The sequence below is a fragment of the Electrona antarctica genome, assembly GCF_951216825.1.
Source record: "Electrona antarctica genome assembly, chromosome: 9".
Classification (NCBI taxonomy): Eukaryota; Metazoa; Chordata; class Actinopteri; order Myctophiformes; family Myctophidae; genus Electrona; species Electrona antarctica.
In genome coordinates this window covers 45,405,667-45,433,064 of record NC_136790.1, presented here as the reverse complement: position 1 = coordinate 45,433,064, position 27,398 = coordinate 45,405,667, and the positions used below count along the sequence as shown (strand labels likewise).

The 27,398-nt window shown below is 42.8% G+C and overlaps 1 protein-coding gene across 1 annotated transcript; it reads left to right on the top strand.

The window, feature by feature from the left end:
• The first annotated feature begins 266 nt into the window (after positions 1-266).
• On the top strand, positions 267-27,398 carry gls2b (glutaminase 2b (liver, mitochondrial)). Its single transcript, XM_079510467.1, has 18 exons — positions 267-561; positions 961-1,060; positions 2,782-2,903; positions 10,430-10,559; positions 11,273-11,352; positions 12,998-13,161; positions 15,791-15,849; positions 19,739-19,771; positions 20,229-20,287; positions 21,141-21,207; positions 22,149-22,199; positions 22,454-22,630; positions 24,023-24,154; positions 24,697-24,789; positions 25,324-25,385; positions 25,908-25,984; positions 26,435-26,498; positions 27,207-27,398. Exons 1-18 carry the CDS (start codon positions 374-376, stop codon positions 27,334-27,336), a joined length of 1,788 nt encoding a protein of 595 aa, XP_079366593.1. The 5' UTR covers positions 267-373; the 3' UTR covers positions 27,337-27,398.

Here is a 27,398-nt window from a genome sequence, read left to right as displayed (position 1 = left end):
ACTGATACGCTAATTAAAGTTTTTATGAATGTGCTTATATTATAGTTGTCAAACTGCGTTTTGAGAGGCTATTTGTATCGTTCTAAGTTCACGTGTACGCTACGTGTAAAGGGCATGAAAAGGCACTAGCCTATCAGAAGATTGGAATGCAGAGTGGGGTCACTCTGCATTCCAATTTTCTGATTGGCTATTGTGTCTACCAATCAGGCGGATGCTACCGACAACGTGCTCGTGCTTGTAAAGAAAGATATCAACAACAAAAACAGCAGTGAAGATACTCACAGACAGACAGTGGCGATTTATTTACTGAGAATTAAGAAAGGAGCAGGATTGGATTAACCTAAAACCTTTGTGAAGCTGACTGAGTTCAGCCATGCATTGTTTGAAAGCTTTGAGTGTGGCACAACCTGCCGTGGTGGAGTTATTTCTCAAAGATGCCACCAAGAGACTCTTCAGTCACAAAACTAATATTATGGGCCTACCTTGCCACCAGCAAACAAAATCAACGATGGGTCACCGGTATCCTCTCACACGTATTCTGGAGCACTTTCATCTCAAAATGTAAGTTGTTTATTTCTAGACTGGATAATGGGTTGTGATTCCAATAGGCCTACATATTATGTGTACAGTGTACAGTGTACAGAGTACAGAGGCTGTACAGTGTACAGACTACAGAGGCTTTAGTCTAATAATAGGTTAGATTAAAAACAATCAATCAATTGTCAATCAACGATGATGACTATTTGTAGCTACTTAGAACGCACAGTGTCCTGACTAGTTGATCATGATATGGGACAGTATAACAGCCCATATACTGTCTGCTGATAATGCAGAATGTGCAGTTAATGTCAGATTTACACATAACTACAGTATAAAAGAATACTTTAATTTTGAGAAACGGAAGGAAAAAAAACTTTAAATTCTAAGTTAATGCTATCTATATTCAATTCAATTTAACAGGTGTGTGCGCACAAAGTCGCTTTGCTCTGGAACAGAGGACATGCTTTTCTACACCATCACAGATGGAAGGGACCAAGTCCCTATCTCTAAATTTATCTCAGTGAGTAGCAAAGTCCCATTCTCTCTCACACACTGTTCCTTTTGAATCAGAACTGTCCTATAGTCCAGGGGTAGGCGACCTTATATAACCTTATAACCTTATTAGGCACGGGTGCCAACATTGGCACAAGGGGGGGGGGGGGGGGGGGGGGGAGATCACTGGCACACTGGCATAAGTGTGAGACAGAGACGTTTTTTCTTTACATTCCAAAACAGTTTAGCCAGTTAAGTTAAGTCCACTCACAAAAATTACATCCTGCACATAATTGTACATTTTAAAATCCTAACTCATGACTGAGGATGGGAGATAAGTGGGTTACGGCTCTGAGTTTAATGATCATTACATCCTGATGTGAAAGAAAATATGTCTAAGGTTGTTATGTGTATCCCATGGACAATCGAAATCAGTTGGGAATATTTAATTTTGATGTGGTGTCATAATTATATATGGCACACTGACTATCACGAAAATGAAAACATGGCACTTAATGTGAAAAAGGTTGCAGACCCCTATATTCTACACACGAGGAGGTCAAGTTATGAAATGACCATGCAAACTTTCACCATACTATATTTAGGTGGAGTATGTAGGCCTACCCTACAAGCTATATTTAATCATGGCTTTGCTGGACCTGCAGTTGACATTTGAGATCCAACATTTCTAAGTGCACATGCATGTGCATTGTGCAATACTCATACTGTAGACATATAGGCTACCTTTTGAATAAACATAATATGCTTTTGATCATTCAGAGTCTGATTCTGAATGTACTATATCTGTACACCTCCTGTCACAGGGATACAAAAAAGTAAAAACGCAAAAGTAGAACTAGCTAGCTGAGCACATTATACATGTTATATATTGATCATTGAGTGAATGTTTTATTTCAGCCAATTAATAAAACAACACAAGGCAAGACATGTAAAAGTCAAGATATTATTGTCAATATTTCACTCCACATTCCAAGTAGCCTATACACATGCTGCACACCACATGGTCTAGAACAGGGGTTCTCAACCCGTGGGTCGCGACCCCTCGGGGGGTCGCCAAATTATTTGAGGGGGTCCCCAAATAATTTTCAAAAAAAAAAAAGATTAATTTTTTTAAAAAATTCACGATTTTTCAAAAATAGCAGACCTACAAGCTCGTAGCGTGCCACTCGGTGGCGTGCTATGAGCTTGTAGATCTGCTATTTTTAAATAGCTAAATTATAACAATGCTTAAAACACCAAAAGGGGTTCCCGCCCAAAATGGTTTAAGGTTATTGTAGCAGTCAATTTATATTGGGGGTCGGGCGGGGCGGGGGTCCCGAGACGTTGCCAAAGCATTTTCGGGGGTCCCCGGCCAAAAACGTTGAGAACCCCTGGTCTAGAAGACTAAACCATTGGTTCTCAAAGTGGGGTCTGGGTGGGGACCCCTAGCCAGGGGTCCTTGAGGGAGTTCCAGGTGGTCCCCAGCTAAATGATAGTTAGGACCCTTATGGGTCTGTAACTTAGACAGTGTACAAATGGAACCAAATAGACTCATAGTTAAATTAACAGTGGTTTTACAATATAAATTGGGGTCCCAGAGATAGAAATGCCATTAAATGGGGGTCCGTAGCCTAATGCACGTCAAACTGGGGGTCCATGGCAGCCATATAGCTTTTCACATGGGGGTCCGCGGGCTAATATATATGTCGATTTGGGGGTCCTTCCTGGTCTAAACCCTCTCTTCCTCAGGCCCTGAGGAAGACAGGCCTCCACCCGTCAGACCCTCGTCTGAAAGACTGCATGGAGAGGCTGCGACAGGCCGTCAAGGATTCCCCCGGCGACGTGATGATGGACCGTGACCTCTTCCACAGGTGAGACTAGTGACCAGATCCAATTAAACTGTTCATTTGAGGGACAGAAGTGTCGCTTGTGTGTGACACGTGGGGCGGGACGGGGTTAGAAACGTAGGCCTATTACTTAAGTTGCTATTGTATGCCTTGATGTCATTTTCGACCGTATAGGCCTAAATATTTTGTTATTATACCCCTCTGGAGTCTCATATTTCCGCCCAGCATTAATTAATCCCTCGATAGCGTATTGCTAGGTTTTATCGCGCGTAACACTTACTTTGAAGAGCCAAATATCCGTAACCGCATGTTACAATGACAAAATGCTGTGTGTGGTGTCTTGACCGGTTGTTGTTGTCTTGGTCGGTGGTGAAAAATCCTGACCGCGAGTATCACAGCGCCTGGTACAGGCCGTTGAAAAACCTTGTCTTCCCCAGAAACGGCCCCTCAATGTCGTTACGTTGCTTTGAATGCAGCCTATACAATGCAAGTGGATGCGCGCGCATCTTCAAAATGGCCGCGGCCACTGTCCCACTTTGAGTGTTATGTTAACGAACGGTAACTAACGATTCGATCGTTCCGATCGGTTCCGGGTTTGGCAGGCTAGGGTACTAATTTAACCCTACGGTTTCGCCGGGTTTGGCGTACTCCGTGTTGAAATGTTGATTTTGGTCATGGGTGGTATAAGGCGGCTTGGTACTAGCCTATATGGGATATTTCTCATGTTATTTTAACAGGCTTAAAAACACATCGTGCAGGAAAAGAGACAACGAAAGAACATAAAGACAACTATTAGGGGATTAATTATTAGGACATTTGAACATGAGGGACTGTCCCACGCTAAGGGGGACATCAGCTGTTATGGCGACACTGTCATGGCTGTTATGGCTACACTGAACCTGCATGAGGTGAAGGGCCATGCAAGTTCAGTCAGTGTAGCCATAACAGCTGTGCCTGTGTGCCCAGCCCTGGGCATGTATACCCATGTAGCTTTGTGTTTTGCCAAACGACTCATGCACACTCATTTGCAAATCAGCCCGGATAAGCTGAATAGTGTTACCGTATATGCCAGAAATTAATTGCATCATATCGCTTACAAGGATGCGATACTTTGTGTTACTTACTTAGGCCTATACGACCCCTTCTGGGGCATAGGCTGCCAACAAGCCAGGCATCTCTGTCTTGAGCTCTCCGGCTGGCTCCAGCTAGCTCATCTTCATGGTCTTGGTGTCTGCCCCAGATTATACATTAGGCTTAATGAACTCTAGCATCACCACTAGAGGCATTCTGTGATAATAGCCGATCTACAAGCTCACAAGTCACAACGTGTCGCAAAGTGACGCACTGTGACCTTGTAGCGCTTGGCTGTTTTGGGCAAAGATAGACAATTTAGTGTACAGTAGAACTTATTCAACTATAAGTTATAGGTAAAGCATCAGTGAGACACGATTTCGATTGCTATTCAAAATGATGAAATTAAATCTTAGACGATCATTCTCATTAATATTGGAACACGGGCGTAGCACAGTGGTCAGCAGAGATGTTCATAACAATAAAAGTACTAACTCTGCTGAATCACTCAGTGTGAGTAGGTAAAAGTTGGGAAGGATTGGCAGGTGATGTTGCCAAGTATCGGATATCGCTGTTCAGAGTGCAAGGGGACATGTCCTGAGCATTAGGACATTGTTGGCTGTGCCAGGAGGAGGCTTCCTTCACATATCAAATCCCACTTTATGTCTGTTATGTCTGTACAGCAGATGTCCCACTGACATCTGCTGTAGACTGTAACTATCCCGCACTAGTGTCTCTCAATAGGCCCAGACCCAAGGAACTGCCTCCGCATAGTTAGTGTACTTCTTTGATCACATAAAACTTCACTTTTCAAAATGTTTACTGTATCAGCATTTGATACTTGATACTTCATACCCAGATTGCTACCCAGGTGTAAGGCATCATGGGATATTTTGATCATGATGACCCACCCACCCACCCCATCCACATTAACCCATTTTTGGCGGGAACCCCTTTTGGTGTTTTAAACATTATGTTATCATTTTAAAAAATTGCAGATCTACAAGCTCATAGCGTGGCACCGAGTGCCGCGCTATGAGCTTGTAGGTCTGCTATTTTTGAAAAATCTTGAAAATGTGGCACAAATCTTTGAATATATATTCTTAGTTTTTAACTCAAATCTTTGCTTCTGGGGGGGGGGGGGGGGGGGGGGGGGGGTCCCTGGAACAACATATTTTCAGATGGGGGTCGGCGGCCAAATACATATATTTCTGGGGGTCCTTGACATGAAACTGTTTGAGAACCACTGAGTCATATTTCAGATATTGTCTGTGTCACATTGTTGTTAGCTTTTCTATTGTCTCTGTCGCGTCATTGTTGCCTTTACTATCATCTCTGTCACATCGTTGTTGTCTGCCACGTCATTCTTTTGGTAAATGGTACATAGATTGTGCATTACATTCACCCATTCACACGCACATTCATACACCGATGGTGGCGGAAACCATGCAAGGCACCAACCAGCACATCAGGAGCAATTAGGGGTTCAGACTAACTCTAACTCAACACTAACTCTGGGGGAGCCCGGGTTCGAACTGGCAACCTTGCGGTTACCATCCAGCCACTCTACCCCTGAGCCACCGCCGCCCCTGGTGTCAGAATAGATAGCAGCAATGTGTGTTTATAGGTGAAACGACTGTATAAATTAGTTAATCAAGCTTGGCAAATGAGTAATGATTTCCCACGTGATTGATAGCAGCCCCAGAATAAATCCTTGGACATTCAAATGAGCTTGTCGCAGGGCAGCCCGTGCCCTATAGACTAAAACGGAGAACACATTATAGAACACACTATACACAAGCTGCTTCCCAACTATTGATTAACAATCTAGCCGACTAGGCAGGTCTGCTTAGTAGTGTTTGTAATGCAATCCTTTACATGTGTGCATCTGTGTCATTCTTAAATGACAACTCCCAAGGTTCTGCAATACATTACATGACATAACGTGTTTGTTATTGAAACGATGGTGCGATGGAAATAGACCGCCTCTTCACCCAGATCTGTGTAACGGAAATAGATGCCAGCAGAAGGCCACTGTTTTCCGCTCTCAGTTTTGTTTCCTTTGCGGCCCAGATATACTCCAGTGTCTCCTCAGCCTCAACAATTTTACCAAAGCATCCACAGCAACCACATTTGGTGGCCGAGTTTCGTCCCATGTTTGGATGTGGTTCTGGTTCTGGACTGCTCAGCTACCATGATCTTTAGGGAAAATAAGACAAGCTTATCATCACCCATTCACCCTCAGTCTCAAGCCATTTGTCACCCCCTCAGCCAAGGCCATGAATCATATGGCTCAGTATATAATAAATAGTCCACTTGCCAGAATGTGAACCCGGACATGTTGAGTACCCTAACGTTTTATGTTAGTATGGGTATGGGTCCCCAGCATTTAGAAACTGCCAGATGCTAACTTGCATATGTTGGGCAATTTTCATAATTAACATAAGCTGGGGTACCACTTACAACCTATATAAGGCAACATTTTCAAAATGTCTTTATGCTTTAAGTAGCATGTGATGTGTCAAACTAGGGGTTTTTCATGATTCTGAATCCATTGCAACCATTCATTTTGCACGAAAAACACTAAATTCAGCCATAGGCACTGTGATGACCTCATCACATTTTGTGATGACGGCTATGGCCGTTTTTAGCAGAAATTAATGTTTTTCGTGCAAAACTAATGCTTGCAATAGTTTCAGAATCATGAAAACCCCCTAGTTTGACATGTCACATGCCACTTAAAGCATAATGGAATTTTGAAAATGTTGCCTTGTCAGTGGTACCCCAGCTTATTATGCTAATTATGAAAATTGCCCAACATATGCAAGTTAGCATCCGGCAGTTTCTAAATACTGGGGAGTCGGGACCCATACTCAACATTTCTAACATAAAACTTTAGGGTACGGAAATAGATGGAAATATATCGCCACGTCTCTCCTCTGCTGTGCCGGCGATCCTGTTGATTAAAAGATGGTGCCATGTGCTGTAGAGGGGGGTCAGAGTCAGGGTGGCATTCCTGCCATGGCATTCCCGCCATTCCAACTAACATATGGCTTCCGCGTGTTTGGGTTAAGGATAGGGTTAGTAATAATGAGCGATTTCATGTTTTATCTTAACGTGTTTGTCACGATATCAGTCTGTTGCACACTTTTACTGTGTAGTGTTGTTCCTAGTGTTTCCTGTCTACTCTATTTGTTACTACCTGTCTTGTCTCTACCCTGATTGCTAACTTGAGTCCACCTGTGTCATGTTAAGTTCTCAGCCAATCATGTGGTGTTTGTAGTTATGTTTCACCTGTGTGTAGTTAGTATGTGTCTATTTAAGTCTCCCTGTGTTCAGTGTTTCCTTGCTAGATTATAAGTTATTGTTACGTTGTGTTCCTGCCCGTGTATATGTCTTGTTCGTTGCTAATAAATACTGGACTTGACCTGCTGGCCTGCTTGTTCTGCTTTTGGGTCCTCACCTGACATGCACCGTGACAGTGTTCTCTTATCTTAAAGATTGTGTGTGTGATGTGGTGCCCACCGCCCGGGCGGAAATCCATTTGAAGTTGGTGGTAAAACTATAAAGTGATTGTGTAGTTAACACATAGGCCTAATGAATAACCAATTACTAATCATTGTGCTGGTTTGCTTTCTCTCACCTGCTGTAAGAGGGAATCAAACAGCAGAGGACACTGTTCATTCGTTCGTTCGTTCGTTCGTTCGTTCGTTCGTTCGTTCGTTCATTCATTCATTCATTCATTGCAGATGGACTCCCAAAATTGAGCTTGGGCTGATCTATAGGTAACAGCCCTGAGGGAGAGCTGCTTCACGGACAAACCTAATATTTTTCAGAATATATATAGATATAGAGTAGACCATCTATTTCTTTAAAAGACAGACGTTAGAATGGGACCCTTTGCTTGTCATTGTTTGGGATGCCATCGTAGAACCAAGCTCTGAAAGCCCACTTGCATGTCTCCAGTGTGACTACTGCCACATTGGAAACACTGGGTTTCTTTCACGGAAGCATCTGGAGATTTTTCTATCTGTCAGGAGGACTCAGGGCCATGGCCCCTCTTGTCAGACTGCTGGCAGCTGTTCCTTCCTTGTTGTCACTGACACAAGGGAAGAACACAGACACACACGCATGCGCGCACACACACACACACACACACACACACACACACACACACACGCACTCGCACGCACACACACACACACACACGCACACGCACGCATGCACACACGCACACACATGCGGTGACAGACGTGCCCATGTGCACTCTCTGCATGAATGTGCACTATATCGCTGTCCTATTTGTTTGCTGTTTGTTTGCCCACTAAATTGCTAGTGTTTAGAAGGAGCTGCTAAAGCGAAATGAAATTGATCTCAACCGTGAAAGAATGCTAATCTATTCCTAATGCAAGCACTCTAATCTAATTCAATTTGCCTTTTTGGGTTTGCTGAACCAAACGAGGTCCAAACAAAAGTATACACAACTGTAGAATTATACGCAGTGGTTCACTGGTTCCCAAACGGTGAGAGAAGTCCATGTATGTAGAGATGAAGAATGCCAGCGGCCTGTATGGCCTGTATGGCCTTCCTCAGCGTTCACAAACGCTGAGGAAGGCCATACAGGCCGAAACGCGTCCGTTTTTCAGTCTCAGAGGTAAATAAAATCATGTAAAAGGACATACAATGAGTGCTGGCATTCTTCATCTCTACTTATATCTTCGAGCCTTGCACCTATAAGGATTTGGTTTGAACCGGGAGTGCTGCGGGTTGTTCTTCTACGGCAGTACTATTCTCTCAGAAGTCCATGTATGCCATGTTGTGACAACCACACGTTATTAAAGTGTCGTGATTGTTGTGTTTTTTCCAGTTTGTGTGGTGGTGACAGTACTTGTTAGACCTCTTGGTGTGGTTGTTATTTGATGGCTTCACTTTGTATTTAGGGTTTCTTCCTGGAGGCTGAAACCTTGACAGTCAAACGTGCCAATGAAAAAAACAGTGATGTAGTGACATTCTTTACACCAAACAATATTTTTGCCGTGGTCATTTTGACTTGCACATTGGTGTGGCTTGGGCACAAAAAGTTGGGCAGCTAGCCTATCACCCTATCACATACCCATATCCTATTAATTCATAAAGACAACAAGGAAATAGCATTTGATTGATCAATACTCTAATTTGATAAATAGGTGGACTTCACTGTCCACAAGGAACTGCCTTGCCGAACGATAGAAAAATGATAGATTTCCCAGTAGTGGTGCGTGGTGAAATCTATCGAGGCCGGCCATGTGTTTCTGTGAACATTGAAGGCCACTGTTTTCCGCTCTCAGTTTTGTTTCCTTTGCGGCCCAGATATACTCCAGTGTCTCCTCAGCCTCAACAATTTTACCAAAGCATCCACAGCAACCACATTTGGTGGCCGAGTTCCGTCCCATGTTTGGATGTGGTTCTGGTTCTGGACTGCTCAGCTACCATAATCTTTAGGGAAAATAAGACAAGCTTATCATCACCCATTCACCCTCAGTCTCAAGCCATTTGTCACCCCCTCAGCCAAGGCCATGAATCATGGCTCAGTATATAATAAATAGTCCACTTGCCAGAATGTGAACCCGGACATGTTGAGTACCCTAACGTTTTATGTTAGTATGGTTATGGGTCCCCAGCATTTAGAAACTGCCAGATGCCAACTTGCATATGTTGGGCAATTTTCATAATTAGCATAATAAGCTGGGGTAGCATCCGGCAGTTTCTAAATGCTGGGGAGTCGGGACCCATACTCAACATTTCTAACATAAAACTTTAGGGTACTTCACAATGGGGCTCTATGGGCTGGAAGGTAGACTAAAAAGAGGCTACAATTGTCTTTCTTCTGTCGTATGTCCTTAGACCTTCAGCTCCGTTGCAGCAAGCCAGTCCAGTGTGTCATTGTCTAGGTCAATTAACCCACGATCACCATTCGGTGGCCGGTATATGGGGCAGCTGGTCAGCACGTGTTCCAATCCACAGTCTGTAGTGGGTCCCCACATTCGCAGTGGGCACCTATTTCTGCATGGCTGCACCGAAACGTCCGACTCCTGTCCTTAGGAGGTTGAGGGTCGTCCACTCCTTGCGGGGGAGGTGCTGACCAGGAACACATGTGGGATCCTCGATGTAGTAGTGTAGCCTGGATGGTTCTGCTGCCTTCCACTGGTCCCTCCATCTCGCCTTCACCCAGGAAGCCTTGGAGGTGTCGGCTGGTGTTGTGCGGAGCAGTTCCTGGGCCTGTGTGGCAAAAGGGCGACGGGACTTGAGACGCGTGTGCTGTGGTGTCTCCGTGACGACCTTGTGGAGGAGGTGGGATTCGCTCAACCGTGCCTTCTGAGCGAGGGCCAGAAGGCACGGTTACAATTGTCAATAGTGACAAAAGCTTTTGTTAAGCACTAATGACTGTTCCCTTTTCAAAAGTGTTCCTTACGTTTGTGTTCTATTTGTCCAATAACCAGATGCGTTGGTGGAAACATTGTCCTGCTGATCCAAGCTTTTCGGAAGAAATTCATCATCCCTGAGTTTGACGCTTTTGCACGGAAGATAAATGAGATTTATGACACTGTGGAAAAGAATACCGGTGGTCAGGTAAGCTATAAGTCCAATTCATACTTTGTCTCACCATAAATAGCTGACCTACAAGCTCTCACAACGTGATATAGATGCTACATTGTGATCTTGTAGGTCTGCTATTGTATGCGTCGTTTGTTCCTATGAATGTCGGAAGGATATATTTGGTAACTTCAACATTTTGAAAAGTTTGATAATCTGATTAAAAGAAAGTCTATTAACCCATTTTGGGCGGGAACCCCTTTTGGTGTTTTAACTAAGCATTATGTTGTGCTTTAGCTATTGAAAAATAGCAGATCTTGTAGGTCTGCTATTTTTGAAAAATCGTAAAATTGCGGCACAAATCTTTGAATATATATTCTTTCAGAGCGAACATTTTTTTTATTTCGACGTCAGGCCTACAGTTGTGATTCACCTATGACGGCACATTTGATGTAGAGCCACTGACATTTTTAGAAAACTCCTCTTGGTATCGTATGGACTGATATACAGTCATTTTGACCGGCCAGCACACATATCATATAGTGTATCATCAACACTGATAAAAAAATGAGAAAAGAAATAGTCCAAAGTAAACCTGCCAAACATTTTAATTGAGCAAATAGTACGGGATTTTTAAGTAACATTTCATTCATCCTGATTGTTTTCTTTGTATCTGTAGCTCTGACATGTAGTCTAAGTCTAGAATGTGAGACAAATGGGATGTTGTTTCTGTTTTCCTGTTACTGAAGGTAGCAGACTATATCCCCCACCTTGCTAAGTTCAGCCCAGAGCTGTGGGGTGTGTCGCTGTGCACAGTGGATGGCCAAAGGTAAGGTGAACAGCATCCTCTGCTATGTCTTATTATAACAACTTTTAGGTTGACGATGATACACTTTATTTCAGACACAGTATATTGTGTCATACAGAATGAGTGGACAATAATATTACCACAAACATATAAATAGATAGCCCTGAATAACAGGTCTGTAACTCTGAGAGTGTTCACGAGTCCATTTGGTTCCATTTGAACACGCTCAGAGTTACAGGGGTCTTTGCAAATAAAACATTTGAGAACCACCACTATGTGCCATAGAGTCATAATAAATAATTCTGGAGAAAACCTGGAGACTTGACATTCAGTATAATTGGGTCTTATGATCAAGATAAGAACATTATAATGGTGTGTAGAACAGAAAATCTAAACATCTGCCACGGACAAGACCAAGTCTTTGCCACAGATACATATTCCTCTCCACCAGGCATTCAGTAGGGGACACCAAGCTGATTGTATTCCTCTCCACCAGGCATTCAGTAGGGGACACCAAGCTGATTGTGTTCCTCTCCACCAGGCATTCAGTAGGGGACACCAAGCTGATTGAATTCCTCTCCACCAGGCATTCAGTAGGGGACACCAAGCTCATTGTATTCCTCTCCACCAGGCATTCAGTAGGGGACACCAAGCTGGTTGTATTCCTCTCCACCAGGCATTCAGTAGGGGACACCAAGCTGATTGTATTCCTCTCCACCAGGCATTCAGTAGGGGACACCAAGCTGATTGTATTCCTCTCCACCAGGCATTCAGTAGGGGACACCAAGCTGATTGTATTCCTCTCCACCAGGCATTCAGTAGGGGACACCAAGCTGATTGTATTCCTCTCCACCAGGCATTCAGTAGGGGACACCAAGCTGATTGTATTCCTCTCCACCAGGCATTCAGTAGGGGACACCAAGCTGATTGTATTCCTCTCCTCCAGGCATTCAGTAGGGGACACCAAGCTGATTGTGTTCCTCTCCACCAGGCATTCAGTAGGGGACACCAAGCTGATTGTATTCCTCTCCACCAGGCATTCAGTAGGGGACACCAAGCTGATTGTATTCCTCTCCACCAGGCATTCAGTAGGGGACACCAAGCTGACTGTATTCCTCTCCACCAGGCATTCAGTAGGGGACACCAAGCTGACTGTATTCCTCTCCACCAGGCATTCAGTAGGGGACACCAAGCTGATTGTATTCCTCTCCACCAGGCATTCAGTAGGGGACACCAAGCTGATTGTATTCCTCTCCACCAGGCATTCAGTAGGGGACACCAAGCTGATTGTATTCCTCTCCACCAGGCATTCAGTAGGGGACACCAAGCTGATTGTGTTCCTCTCCACCAGGCATTCAGTAGGGGACACCAAGCTGATTGTGTTCCTCTCCACCAGGCATTCAGTAGGGGACACCAAGCTGATTGTATTCCTCTCCACCAGGCATTCAGTAGGGGACACCAAGCTGATTGTATTCCTTTCCACCAGGCATTCAGTAGGGGACACCAAGCTGATTGTATTCCTCTCCACCAGGCATTCAGTAGGGGACACCAAGCTGATTGTATTCCTTTCCACCAGGCATTCAGTAGGGGACACCAAGCTGATTGTGTTCCTCTCCACCAGGCATTCAGTAGGGGACACCAAGCTGATTGTATTCCTCTCCACCAGGCATTCAGTAGGGGACACCAAGCTGCCTTTCTGCCTGCAGTCGTGCGTGAAGCCTCTGGAGTACGCCCTCGCCGTGCACGAGTGTGGCACGGAGAAGGTCCACCGCTACGTGGGCATGGAGCCCAGTGGCCTCAAGTTCAACAAGCTCTCACTGGATGAAGACGGTGGGTTTATAAGGCTAGGGCTCGTCGCTCGGACTGTAGTCTCGTCTTGAGTGGTGGTGAAGCGTTCATGGACACTGTAATACGTTTTGTGTGACATTTTTTGCATTATTAACGATACTTAATATGATTTAATCCAGAATTAAAAATCATATCTTCTTCTTATTTGTTTGTACTCCGCATGTTAGAAACAGCCTACAACTGAATGCTCCGTGCACGTCAGTGTTGTTTTTGTCGGCTATTTTTAAATTTAGTCTCAGTCTTAGTCTCATCCTATTTTTATTTAGTCACGTTTTAGTCGACTAAAAGTCGAGCATTTTAGTCTTAATCTTAGTCCAATAATCCGTAAATGACAATGACAATTATTTTAGCCCTTTACTTTTTTTCCATCTAATCTAAAAAAAATATTTCACATAGCATTTTCTGTCATCCTTTTGATAAAAAACACAATTGTAAGAAATACATCCAGGAACGGAACATGTTTTGATTGAATCTGCAAATGTATTTGGAATCATAACCATCACAGAAATATCGACGCTTGCATCCTGTTTAACTACTGATCCCAGTACAGTACAACAAGACAACACCAAATGATTGAACCAATGTCCAGTTCAACCAACGGAACCCATGCAGTAGCCTACTTCCAGGGTGGTTGGTTTACCAGGCTAGTAGCCTATAGACTAACAAGACAACATTGTTCTAGTTATAGAACAATGTCCAGTTCAACTACTCTGACGTGGTTTCGTCAGATGATTCTCAACTGATTCTTGTAACTTGGGGTCACCGTTTAACAATTCAAGAGGTGCAATCAGGTGCTCTGAATTTCAGGGCTGTTATTAAGCTCAGCAGTCCATATACTGAAATAACATACTTGAACATTGACAAAGTAGAATTACAATCAGAAGAACTTTCAGAAGCATTCAACCAAGCCATTTAAATGGTGTGCCTGAATAGGAGCACAATTACCTAATTGTGCTTCAAGCGAGCATGATGGAAAACTTAATATAATGACTCACTCCCACTGGGTTAAATGGATACATAATTGCTGTCCAGTGAAAAATAAGTTTTTCACACTTTGAATGAACATTGTGACATGTTGACAGATTTTCAACCATTTTGGGCCACGGTGCTGCTTTTCTTTTCTACCTTTCATTACACAGTAGGTTTTGACATTTTCTATGTATGAAACATAAGCTTCTGGCTAAATGTACTATGTGTATGTTTCATTGTGCTGGGTGTCAACCACTTTAATGTGGAGCTCTTTGGTGGAGCTGTTGCCCATGTAACCAGACTACAAATAAGCAGTTGAAGATGGATGGATGGATGGATGTACATATCCACATTCATGGATAAACACGCCAAAAAGAAAAGTTTATGCATTAGATACAAAAAAATAAAAATAAATCACACCCGTGTGAAGTGAGGGGCGATATATTAAAGTCTAACTCATGTTGATTAGGTGATGTAATGGTGATGTAAAACAAACATTAAATTCTCTTTATTGTTCTACTCTTGTCCACTAGTCCCTCCCTGGCATTTTAGTATAGTTTTTATTTGTTGACGAAATTATCATTATATTTTGTTTTAGTTTTAGTCATCATAGCTTAGTTTTTATCTAGTTTGTATTTGTTGACAAAATTGTCAGTATATTTAGTCATAGTTTTAGTCATCGTAGCTCATTATTATTTTGTTTTTATTTTGTTTTCCTCAGTGAAAAAGGGCAGTTGACGAACATTTTTAGTTTTAGTTTCAGTCAACAAAAACAACACTGGTGCACGTGGCTGTTATTATTAGTGTTTTTTTCTGCTCAAAATGGGATAACGCACCATGTTTGGCTCGAGCTGATAATAATAATCCTCCCGGCGATCGTCCACAGCCTGGAGTGAGGCTAGACTACAGATAGGCCGGATGAGGGCTCTCTTCTTCCTTGCTTATTTTGCGCATTACAACGGGAGTATGTGTTCAATTATTTTCTTGCCACATACGTTTATAAACGTCAGCTAGGCTATTGGGACCTATTTATGCCAACTACGCGTATAAGCGTAGACAACCGTTTAATCCATGCGCCGTCCGTTTGTTTACCTTTTAGCATTGCTCCGGGTAGTATAGCCCTCCTCTGACACCACCAGCGATGCGATTTCTAAATCCAGCTCCGTTGAGCCTCCATTATAACCCGATTTTCAAAGCGCCTTATCTCCAAAGGTTAGAGAGCTGTCCTTGGTGAGCCGGCGTGCACCCGACGATCGTAAATCATTTGTGAAATAACGTGGCCTGGTCCTGCCTAGCGGCACCTAGGCTGGTAATCCAGTCTGACAGCGTGTCGCGGGTTCGAGTCCCGATCCCGACGACCTTTGCTGTGTGTCAACCCCCCCCCCCCATCTCTCTATCCCTGTTTCCTGTCAACCTACGGTTATCTATCAATAAAAAAGGCAAAACAAATAAATTATATTAATAATGCTTCAGCTTTTAAATGGATATGATGGCCTATGTTACCCATAGTGAGTAATTACCTCAGTCAGTAGTAATATGCAGATATGTGTAGATATGTTTATAACTTGTGTTGTAGAGAGTAGACCACTTTGGTCTCCACATTCAATGATTTATCTCAATTGGCACATTTCTTTTCTTTCAGACAAACCCCACAACCCAATGGTAAATGCAGGAGCCATATTGATCAGTTCTCTTATCAAGGTAAACACACACACACACACACACACACACACACACACACACACGTGCAGCCTTCTGTACACAAATGACATATGTCATGACACAGAAGTTCAAGTCAACCAGAAGTTCAACCAGATGATCCATGCCAGAGCCCAGTTAGAAAGCAACTGTGGTCTACTATCCTCTAATTTAAAACATCACCTTTGATCATGACCTCAGTCTCGAACAACGTGCAAAGACATACGGTCATTCTGTCTCCTCAGAAATATTGCCAGAAATATTGGTTGCGAGACATGGCCAAAGCATTTCCAGGGGTCCCCAGACAAAAACGTAGAGAACACCTGCTATACAGTAACAATATAAAAAAATAGGTTTATTGTTATTCTTCATAATTTCACAGTGCCAGCAGTTGTACAGGAATTCCTGTAACACATTTTACAGTTGGAGGCCATCGATATTGTCCTTTTCTTTTTGCTGAGGTTTGCGTGATCTGCGCAAAAGGACAGTTAACCCATTTTGGGCGGGAACCCCTTTTGGTGTTTTAAACATGTTATAATTTAGCTATTGAAAAATAGCAGATCTACAAGCTCATAGCGCGCCACCGAGTGGCGCGCTACGAGCTTGTAGGTCTGCTATTTTTGAAAAATCGTGAAAATATTTATTTCAGAAAACTGGAGGATTTAGAAGGATTTTTTAAAATTTTGAGGTCAGGCCTAAATGGGTCAAATGATAAGGGACAATATCGGTGGCACCCAACTGTATACAGTAACAATATAAAAAATAGGTTTATTGTTATTCTTCATAATTTCACAGTGCCAGCAATTGTACATTTTAAGTGGCTCATGGTTTGAGTGATTGATTGATTGATTGTTGACAAAATGCATATACATGAACATATCTTTGTACTGTACTGTATGAAAAACAATAAGGGGGGTCGCAGAGACATGCAGACAAATGCAAACGATAATAAATACATTCATCATATACCAGGCGCGTAGCGTGGATGAATCATTAAAGTATTGACTGTGCAAATTAGAATCGCGAGGGGGGGTCAGCGCAACTCCGGCCGCGGGGGGGGGGGGGGGGGGGGGGGGGGGTTTACAGACGTTCGTATCTTGCCACAACGTTATGCTGCTTTCACACGGGCAGATGCAACAGATGCAAAGCTATAACACTAGCACACCTAGTCACAGACAGTGTCGTCGTTAAGCAGCAGTAAGGTCCCACTGGCAGCAGCTGTCCGTTTATCATTAGCACAACCACAAACGTCCAACACATATACAATGAATTACTCACCCATTTGAGTGCCTGTCAGCATTCTCTAAATCCCTGTCTCTCAGCTGTTGGGTGCGCAAATGCGCCTCCATGCCTTTGATCTACCGCGCACCTAATGTTTTGACGACGCATGCGCACTGGCGCACCACTTGTGTGCACCCGTGTTTATAACCACCTGTCACCTTGGTGTCCGCCACATGTAGGAAAACGTGTCCCTCCCTGGAATGATGTAGACTAGGGTCACGGCACGGGTAACATGTGTTCCTTCAACTACATACGCCCTAATGTATGAGGATTTACTACCACCATGTGGACGAGAGGGAGAGGGTAACAAGACCTGCGTGCGTGCGTGCGTGCGTGCGTGCGTGCGTGCGTGCGTGCGTGCGTGCGTGCGTGCGTGCGTGCGCGTGCAGTGTATCCCTGATCGGCCCAGCGGTTTGTGAGATTAGCTCCAGACACACACTTTCAGAGCCATGCCATAATACAAGATTACAATATTTCAGCCAGTCCATATTATGCAATATATTATATTACTCCTGTTGTACCACTTGAAACCCTCTTCCTGTACAGTAGTTATAATAACATTCTAACCACGATATTGACATGAATAGTCCAGTTAAGTTCACAAATGTGATGCATCAAACCTTGCTCTCATGATAATCAGAACTTTATTTGTATTCTATTAGCATTTGTCCAGCCAACTAACAAAGTGGTTCACAACAATGAGAATGATGATTAAAAACTGAATATTCATGTGTAATTATTTAGTAATTGTGACATTGCAGCTAGAGGCAGTCAGGAGTCGGACTCCACACTACAGTATGAATGTTATTACATAACATATTGTTTAGACAGATGGCTGGGTTTATTGTTTAGATTGCTTAGTTTGAAGCGCTACATTTTTGTCTTTGCACTCTACTTATGCGACTATGTGCCACTGTCGTTTGTTGACATGCTTACTCTGCTTAATCCATTGAGACCTGGAACGCATCCATGTCACGTTAGCGTTTAACCACATTAACCATTAACCCATTTTGGGCGGGAACCCCTTTTGGTGTTTTAAACATTGTTATAATTTAGCTATTGAAAAATAGCAGATCTACAAGCTCATAGCGCGCCACCGAGTGGCGTGCTATGAACTTGTAGGTCTGCTATTTTTGAAAAATCGTTAAAATGTGCCTCAAATCTTTCCGAAAATTGTCATGATTTAGAAAACGTTTTTTTTTTTAAATTTCGACGTCAGGCCTGAATGGGTTAATCTGATATCTGATCCGCACTTAGTTGTAAGTCACTCTGGATAAGAGTGTCTGCTGCACACTGTATAGTGTGAGTCTATTACACGGTGACTATGCTCTTTATGAGCCAGCATAAATAATGAGCTCAAGTTTTATGATGACGCGCCGTCTTTCATATCGGCTGTATGTCAGCCAGTAGCACGACGTTACGTAATCGACACAGAGATGTACAATTGTTTCAGCACAATGCTTGACTCCTTCAAAACCGCTCTCAAAGGGCACCTACGGACGGCCGCAATTCGAAACTGGCCCCCCGTAAAACCCGAATCCCCCACCCACCCCTTTTTTCCCCCTCACTGTTTGTTTCTTTCCTTGTTGTACCTCCTCTATGATGATTTCCTGTTTTTTTTTGCTATATGGTATATTTGTACGTCTCTAATTGTTATGATGAATTGAACATGGTGGGCCCTATTGTAAACAAGTGTAATGCTTTATGGTGTCGTCCACAGTTAACAGTTTTGTTTTGAGTTGTGCTTGAAATGTACTGTAATTCTCCAATCTGTTAATACATTTCATGAACCAATCAATGCTGTGGCAGTCAGTATTCAGTGGTGGAAAAAGTACTGAAATGTTTTACTAGTAAAAAGTATCAATACTGCATTTATAGTACTCTGTTACAAAGTAAAAAGTCCGGACTTGTACTTGAGTAAAAGTACTAAAGTGGCCCAGGCGGTGGCGTAACCGTCTGGGCACCCGACTGGTAATCCAGTCGCAGTGTGCCGCAGGTTCGACTCCCGAGCCCGACACGGCCTTTACTGCATGTCTTCCCCCATCTCTCTCCCGTTTCCTGTCAGCCTACTGTCTGTCCCTTCAAAAAACCAATAAAAAGCGTAAGCCGCAAAAAATATCTAAAAAAAAAAAAAAAAAAAGTACTAAAGTGTTGGTATCGAAATGTACCAAAACTACCAAACGTAACAAAACTAGAAAGTACTCATTATGCAGAATGTCCCATTTTAAAAAGGTTTAAACATCCTTTGAAAATCGCTGATCTACAAGCTCACAATGCGTCGCATCGCGACGCATTGTGAGCTTGTAGATCGGCGATTTTCAAATGGCCGAAATGTATATAGGGCTGAAGTGGTTAATGTATGTTTTGTAATAATAATCAAAATCTACAAAGTAACTAAAGTAACAATATTTGCCTCTTGAGATGTAGTGGTACTACTGTAAATTGGAAATACTCAAGTAAAGTACAAAATAGCTCAAAATTGTATACTTAAGCACACTGGTCGTATTTAATTCACGCAGAGTAATTGTGGTCACATTTGTGTATGTATTGTATTACTACACTAGTACTTGTTTTTCTTATTGTACAATATTCTCTCACACCGTATCATTAGACTGGTTCCAACAAGGCAGCGAAGTTTGACTACGTAAGTATTGTGCACTCTTCAACTGTATATTTTTATGCTGACACTGCACACACACACACACACACACACACACACACACACCATAGCCTATTATTGTCGGTGGTGGGTGGAAACATTGTATCTTCAAAACTGTTACTTTTTGGAGAGAAACCAAAAAAGACCTATGTTCCAATGGGATCCAATGTAGTTATTATAAATAGTCACAAGCTCTTGTTCATACTTTTCATTGGTTCAATATTTATAAAAAACCAACAGACAGACTTTCTAATTAAAATAAAATAAAACATTGCAATGCGACGCAGTCGTGAGATTGCTGATCGGGCTATTTTTGGAATTCGGGTACACTGCAGCCCATATACAATGTGAAACTGAAGCACGTATAAGTGCACAGTGTGTGCACGCAGACAGAAACACCACGATGCACATCGCATCGTTTTCATTTGTTTTCTCCCAACAGTTCTTGGAGTTTGTGAAGAAGATAGCAGGCCAGGAGTACGTGGGGTTCAGCAATGCTACGTGAGTAGACCGCAAAGTAACACTACAGACGTGACGTTTCTTCCATCGGTGCTGGTGGAAAAAGTACTACATTTCTTTACTTAAGTAAAAGTAGCAATACTGCAATGTAGATATACTCCGTTACAAGTAGAAGTCCTGTATTCAAAATGTACTTGAGTAAAAGTACAAAAGTATTGGCATCAAAATAATATAGTACCAAAAGTTAAAGTACTAACTTCACAAGTTCAAAATGTATTAAAAAAAACTTTAGGAAATAGCCGATCTACAAGCTCACAATGCGTCGCATTCTGAGCTTGTAGATCTTCTATTTTCAAATGGCCCGAACTATTATGGCTGAAGTGGTTAGTGTGTTTTGTAATATCAATCAAAATAGTAACTAGTAACTCAGGTTTTCAAATAATAGTTGTAGTGGAGTAAAGGCAGTGGCGTGCACAGATAGACACTAGGGGGTGCTAGAGCACCCCCTGCCCTTTTGGCAATGTGCCCTTTTTTTTTTTGGTTTTTCGAAAATAGCAGACCTACAAGCTCATAGCGCGCCACTCGGTGGCGCGCTATGAGCTTGTAGATCTGCTATTTTTCAATAGCTAAAGCATAACATAATGCTAACACCAAAAGGGGTTCCCGCCCAAAATGGATTAAGGCAACCGGCCGGTTCCACGCGCTGCACAAGGTGCCCTTTTTTAACTTGAGCACCTGCCCCTCTAAATGTCTGTGCACGCCACTGGTTTCATACCTTCTGTATTTGTTCTTGTGAAATCAAGCTGAGCTTGTGCTGCTGCACAGTGGTCCATGCACTGCCCCTGTTGCATTATTGATGTTTTAGTATTGACCATTTTGTACCTCTCCGTCTCAGGTTCCAGTCAGAAAAAGAAACAGGCGACAGAAATTTTGCTATTGGATACTACATGAAAGAGAAGAAGGTCAGTTAGAAGAGGGACTGGTTTGCTAGTGTGCTTAAATAACGCTAAAAGCCCAGTAGACCTCTGTCGTCACTCGTCATAATACATTAATAATACTCTACATTCAGGGCTTTTCCGGTTACTTCCGGAGTCCCTTTTGTTTTTAGTCTATAATAATTAAAAGGAATGGGACTTTTTGATCCCAAGTAAGTGGAATAATGCATGGACGAATGGCACATTACATGTTTTATCAACTTACTTTTGCTATCAACCAATGCAGAAGATGTGGCATTGTCCCCCAGTATTAAAATAAAACAACTGAAAAACAACACAAATCCAAACCACATGCTGTATCCATTAATACCACATATTGTCATTTTAAAATGCTCTTAACTTGAAACCCTTTTGGCCGGAAACCACTGATTCAGGAAGTAAAACTCCGCTATGTAACATAAGATAAATCAGACGCAAACCAAGCTTGTTTTTGGCCAAAAAGAAGAATCCGAGATATTAGTGTTCAAAAAGCTGCATCCCCATAGAAAGCATAAGCTTTTATTTTTTTCCATTTCCGGTTTGAACCGTTTTTTTTCCTTCACCGGATCGAAACGGGAATGATATGAAGGGAAACTGGACGCAGCTGATCACTGTAATCAATTGTTATTAAAAAAGGCGTGATAAGGCGCTGAGATACATACGGAAATAGGCGTCAAAAGGCGAACTTGTCAATGGGTGAGTTAAATTAACTGAGGATTTTACAGTCTTGATTGGGCTTAATCAGCGCTTCTATGGACTTGTAAATACCACATTCCCATCAATCAAATGAGGGTCCGTGGCGTAATGCATATCAAACTGGGGAAAGTTGACATTTAAAAAGATAATTGAGAATCACTGCATCATGCATTGCTAACAAATTCAATCAGCGTAGTGTTCAGCTTTATGATTATTCATATTTGATTCCCCAGTGTTTCCCGGAGGGCGCAGACATGATTGATGCACTGGACTTCTACTTTCAGGTACACACATTCACGTACACGCAATCATGAATAGAAACCATCCCGGATGGATGAAATAACATCCATAAAACGACGATGAAGTAACCTTTAAACTGCTTGCAAGTTTCTTAACATGATATGCCGTGTTGTTTACTGCTATTGATTTGGTCACGATGGGAGGGGCTTTTCTATTTCGATAGGAAACTGACCCTCTCTCTCTCTCGCTCTCTCTCTCTCTCTCTCTCTCTCTCTCTCTCTCTCTCTCTCTCTCTCAGCTTTGCTCTATCGAGGTCACCTGTGAGTCGGGAAGCATTATGGCTGCCACCTTGGCCAACGGAGGGATCTGTCCGACCACGGGGGAGCGCGTCCTGAGTTCTGAGGCCGTCCGGAACACTCTAAGCCTCATGCACTCATGTGGCATGTATGATTTCTCTGGCCAGCTGGCTTTTCATGTGAGTGAGTGCGTGCGTGCGTGCGTGCGTGCGTGCGTGCGTGCGTGCGTGCGTGCGTGCGTGCGTGCGTGCGTGCGTGCGTGCGTGCGTGCGTGCGTGCTCATTTGTGTGTAATGATCTCCTTTTGTAAAAGTTGTACATGGTGCATTTACTGTGTGCAGTGCGTTAATCCAAAGTGTGTTACATTCACCCATTCATCAAATCAAATCAAAACTTTATTTATAAAGCACAAACATTATTATACAACAAACAGATCAAGATCAAGACATTAAGTGTAGTTAAAAGCCAAAGAAACAAAGTGTGTTTTAAGAAGGGATTTAAAAGACTCAACAGAGTTGGCTGTTCCAGAGCCTAGGATCAGAAGCAAAGGCGTGGTCGCCCTTACTCCTTGAGTTAGTTTCGGGAACCTTGTTCGCTGACCTCAGTGCCCTTTGTGGGGTTCTGATAAATACACAAACTGTGGAGTAAACCATGCAAGGTGCCAACCTGCGCATTGGGAGTAATAATTAATTGCATTTTATAGCGCTTTTCCAAGTGCTCAAATCGCTTTACAATGGTTCATTCATTCATACATTGAGAGGTGAAGCGGCGAACAGTCGATGCCAGCGTCCTCACTTCCCACATTCACACACCAATGGTGGCAAGCTCACACTGACCGACTCATTGGAGGCAATGTAGGGTTCAGTGTCTTTCCCACGGACACTTCGACATGTGGACAGGAGGAGCCGGGATTCGAACCGCCGACCCACAGATCATTGGACGACCTGCTCTACCTCCTGAGCCACAGTCGTAGTTGGGGTTCAGTGTCTTGCTCAAGGACACTTCGCCTAGGAGCCAGGGATCCAACTGGAAACCTTATTCCCAAGCAGTCACTCTACCTCCTGAGCTACCACCACCATGTCCTGTTAGCACCAAGACAAATTATTATTATTATTATTTCTTTTTATTTCTTAATGTTTTTTTTGCGGCTTTCGCCTTTATTTTATATTTTTTATAGAGGGACAGACAGTAGGCTGACAGGAAATGGGGGAGAGAAATGGGGGAGAGACATGCAGTAAGGGCCGTCGGGATCGGGAGTCGAACCTGCGGCACACTGCCAGACTCAGGCTACCGGCCAAGGTGCCTGGACCGCTGAGCCACAGCCCAGGCGACAAATTATTATTATTTAAAATAAATGTAAAATAATCTCAAAATCTTTAAAAACGCGAAAATAGCCGATCTACAAGCTCTCCGTGATTCGTTGTGTAACAAAGTGTATAGGGCTTATCTGGTTAATGTCAGTGTGGGACATCCTACTGCATGCACAGTGCCAAAATTGTTATTGGTGTGTGTTTACTTGAAAACAAATGTCAGCACTTTGTCCCAACATTCCCATCATCGTCATCTCCTCAGGTGGGTTTGCCTGCCAAGTCTGGTGTGTCGGGCGCAGTGCTGCTGGTCATCCCCAATGTCATGGGCGTGATGTGCTGGTCTCCTCCACTGGACAGAGTTGGAAACAGTGTTCGTGGAATACATTTCTGTCAGGTAAGAGTAGGATATACGGACTAATCATGTGACGAGTTAATTTTCTGTTTTATTACTGTATGGCAGTGGTTTTCAACCCTTTTCATATCAAGGACCATTATATTTATTTATCATTTGAGCCACGGACCACCATTTGAGGAGATTTTGCCTCTCAGACCCAAGACGTAGAATATTTTGTTGTTGTTGCATAAGATTTTGTCCAGAATTCCATGCTGTATTGATGTAGTACCATAGGAGAGACAACAGGCAAATGTTGATCAAAAAGTAACAATTATTTTATATTCTGTAATTGTGTAGACTTCTTGTAAGCAAAGATTTGAGTTCAAAACGTTCGCTCTGAATATTCAAAGATTTGCGCCACACACTATCAAAACAATAGCAGATCTACAAGTTCGTAGCTTGAGCTTGTAGATCTGCTATTTTTTCAATAACTAAAGTATAATGCTTAAAACACCAAAAGGGGTTCCCGTTCTGAACCAGTGCAGCCTTTTAATTGTGCTATATTTCCATTTTAACTGGCCATGTTTCTTGGCTCCAAATAGGAGCTGGTGAAACACTTCAACTTCCACAACTATGACAACTTGAGGCACTTTGTGAAGAAGCAGGACCCACGCAGGCAGGATGGAGATGACAGGGTGAGACAACTTTGTTACTTACCTCTTTCTTTTTCAAGTGAGTAAAAATGTCTTCTAATAGAGCGCCGAAGTCCTGACGTCACTCGCTCATCCCCTGGTTCTGCCTGGTTCACGGAAGTAATTCCTCTATGGAGAATAACATGGGGTCATATTAAAATCGTTTCATATAAGCATTGTGGTCCAAAAATAAACAAGCTGTCTCTGCGTTATTGTCAGGGAGGTGTCTCTGTATAGTTTGCGACAGTCAGTCACTCATATATGATAGTCTGTTTCTAGCGAAAATTTAACTAATTCAGTAGCAGTAACAATGGCGTTTTCTCTCAGTCAGTTGATTCTTCATATCCATATGAGTGAAACGGCCTGGATGACATGTTTATTTTTCAAACACAGTTATTATATGAGGCGATCTAAAATCCCCCTATGGTGATTAAAATGCAAATAAAAAGTACATTAACCCGTGGATTTGCGCCCTCTACCGATATAGACGTCAGACTTTGGTGCTCTATAAACAGTAATATTTCCCTCTATTTACAGAATATGACGGTCTTCAACCTGATGTTTGCCGCTTATAGTGGGGATGTGTCAGCCATGAGAAGGTAGTAGTGCTACACAAGCAACAAGCTTGATTATTCTTTGTCTTAAAAGCCCCTTCTAATCATGGTCTCTAAACTGCCTCCCCCTGGGAGGGGAAAGGAACTGGTTGGAATAACGTTTTCCTTCCACGCGCTACGTCCAACCAGGGAAACTCTCCCTGTCAGGTGTAAAGGAGCAACTTGGACACTCAGGCATGAAGGAAGCATGAGTTCAAGTCCGTTGCTCTCCCCATGTCCCTCATATATGGGGACTAGGTTGGCGGAGGGTGTGTAGAGCCCAGGATCACATTAGATAATTGACACAGGAGTGAAAAATGGGTTACAAAATCGTGGGATAAAAAAATAGTAAAAAAAAAAAAAAAAGCCCTTCAAAGCATCTATATGCCATAACTCTGTCCTTAACACCATAAAACAATCACTTTGTCAGATCTCGAACGTGGATGACCTACGATGTTGCAATGCGTCGCAAGGACATAGTGACATTTTAATGAGGCTAAAGTTAAGATTTTGTTTTTCTTTCCTCAGGTTTGCCCTCTCATCACTGGACATGGATCTGAAGGACTATGACTCCAGAACAGCACTGCACATTGCTGCAGCTGAGGGTGAGCTCACCTCATTTATGAGACGCACGAGCAGTGCCCCAAATCAAGCTTTCAAGGCTTGAATATGAATTCATATTCATTTATCAACATTCATCAGTTGCCTTTCTTCATACTCTGTCTGAAAGGCAGATTATGTTCTGCTGCTCACTGATTGCCTAAAACAATCATTTTGATTTGGATGTTTTTAGGGTTCCTGTGACATAATGTGTATCATCAGCATACAGTACATCATCATCATACTGTACTTATGCAAGAATTGCACACTTGCAATCTCCCAGAATTGAGCCTTTCTAGTTACCCCCCCCCCCCCCCCCCCCCCATTGTTGCACACCTGAACCTTATTTTAAATGTGATCATGACTTGGAGGGCATCATTTACGTACATGTGTCAATGAGAGGGGCTGTTTCTCCCTGAAACTTGAGTGCTTTATGATCTGTTTTTTTCCCCCAGGTCATGTAGAAGTAGTCCGTTTCCTCATCGAAAACTGCAAAGTGAATCCGTTTGTGGAAGATAGGTAAGATTTGTGTCTCTCTAACTACTCTCTCTCTCCCTCTCTCTCTCTCTGTTCATCTTTTTTCACTCCATCAAATCTCTATCCATCCTGTATTACTTTTTTACTCTATACACTGTATGAGTGTAAGATTATTTGAATTGACCGTTGTCACAGAATTTCAAAAGTATAACATAACTTAGCATCTTTCTTGAGTCCAAATTATTTGTAATGTGGAGGGAGGGGCAAAACATATACAGTGTCCCAGGAATAAATGCAGCCATGGATATATTCAATTCACCATTTGTCAGCCTTCTGATTGGTCCCTGACTGACTAACCAGCAGGCCCTTTGTGCCTTGTTCCGCCCTGGTTCCACCTTGTTTATGTTGAATTTGCTAAAACATAATTTTTGAAAAAAAGAAAAAAAAAACATATGCCCAGTCACCATGCTGCACCTGTGATGTTCCTTTTTACTGACACCAAGTTTAAAATAAGAATTGAATGCATTGCACAGAATACGAAAGCAACTGAAAAACACGTTATTTCAACGGTAGTAGATGGAGAGAAAGGATTTTTGTCCAACCACGAAACAGCAATCAATGGGTGTGAAGAGGGGCACAACCACGGGTGAATTAGATGGAAACTGAGCCCTGATTCATCGCCCAAACTATCTTCACGTAACCTTTTTTTGTGCAACTAAAACTATGCCTCTCCTTGTCATTATTGCTCAGATGGGGCAACCTGCCAATGGACGACGCCATGCAGTTTGGCCACAGTGCCGTGGTGGAGGTGCTAAAAGACTACCATGACCTCTACAACCAGAGGAAACAGGAGACAGTTAGAATAGGACCCCCAGTTTGACATGCATCAGTCTACGGACGCCCCATTTAATGGCATTTCTATCTCTGGGACCCCAATTTATA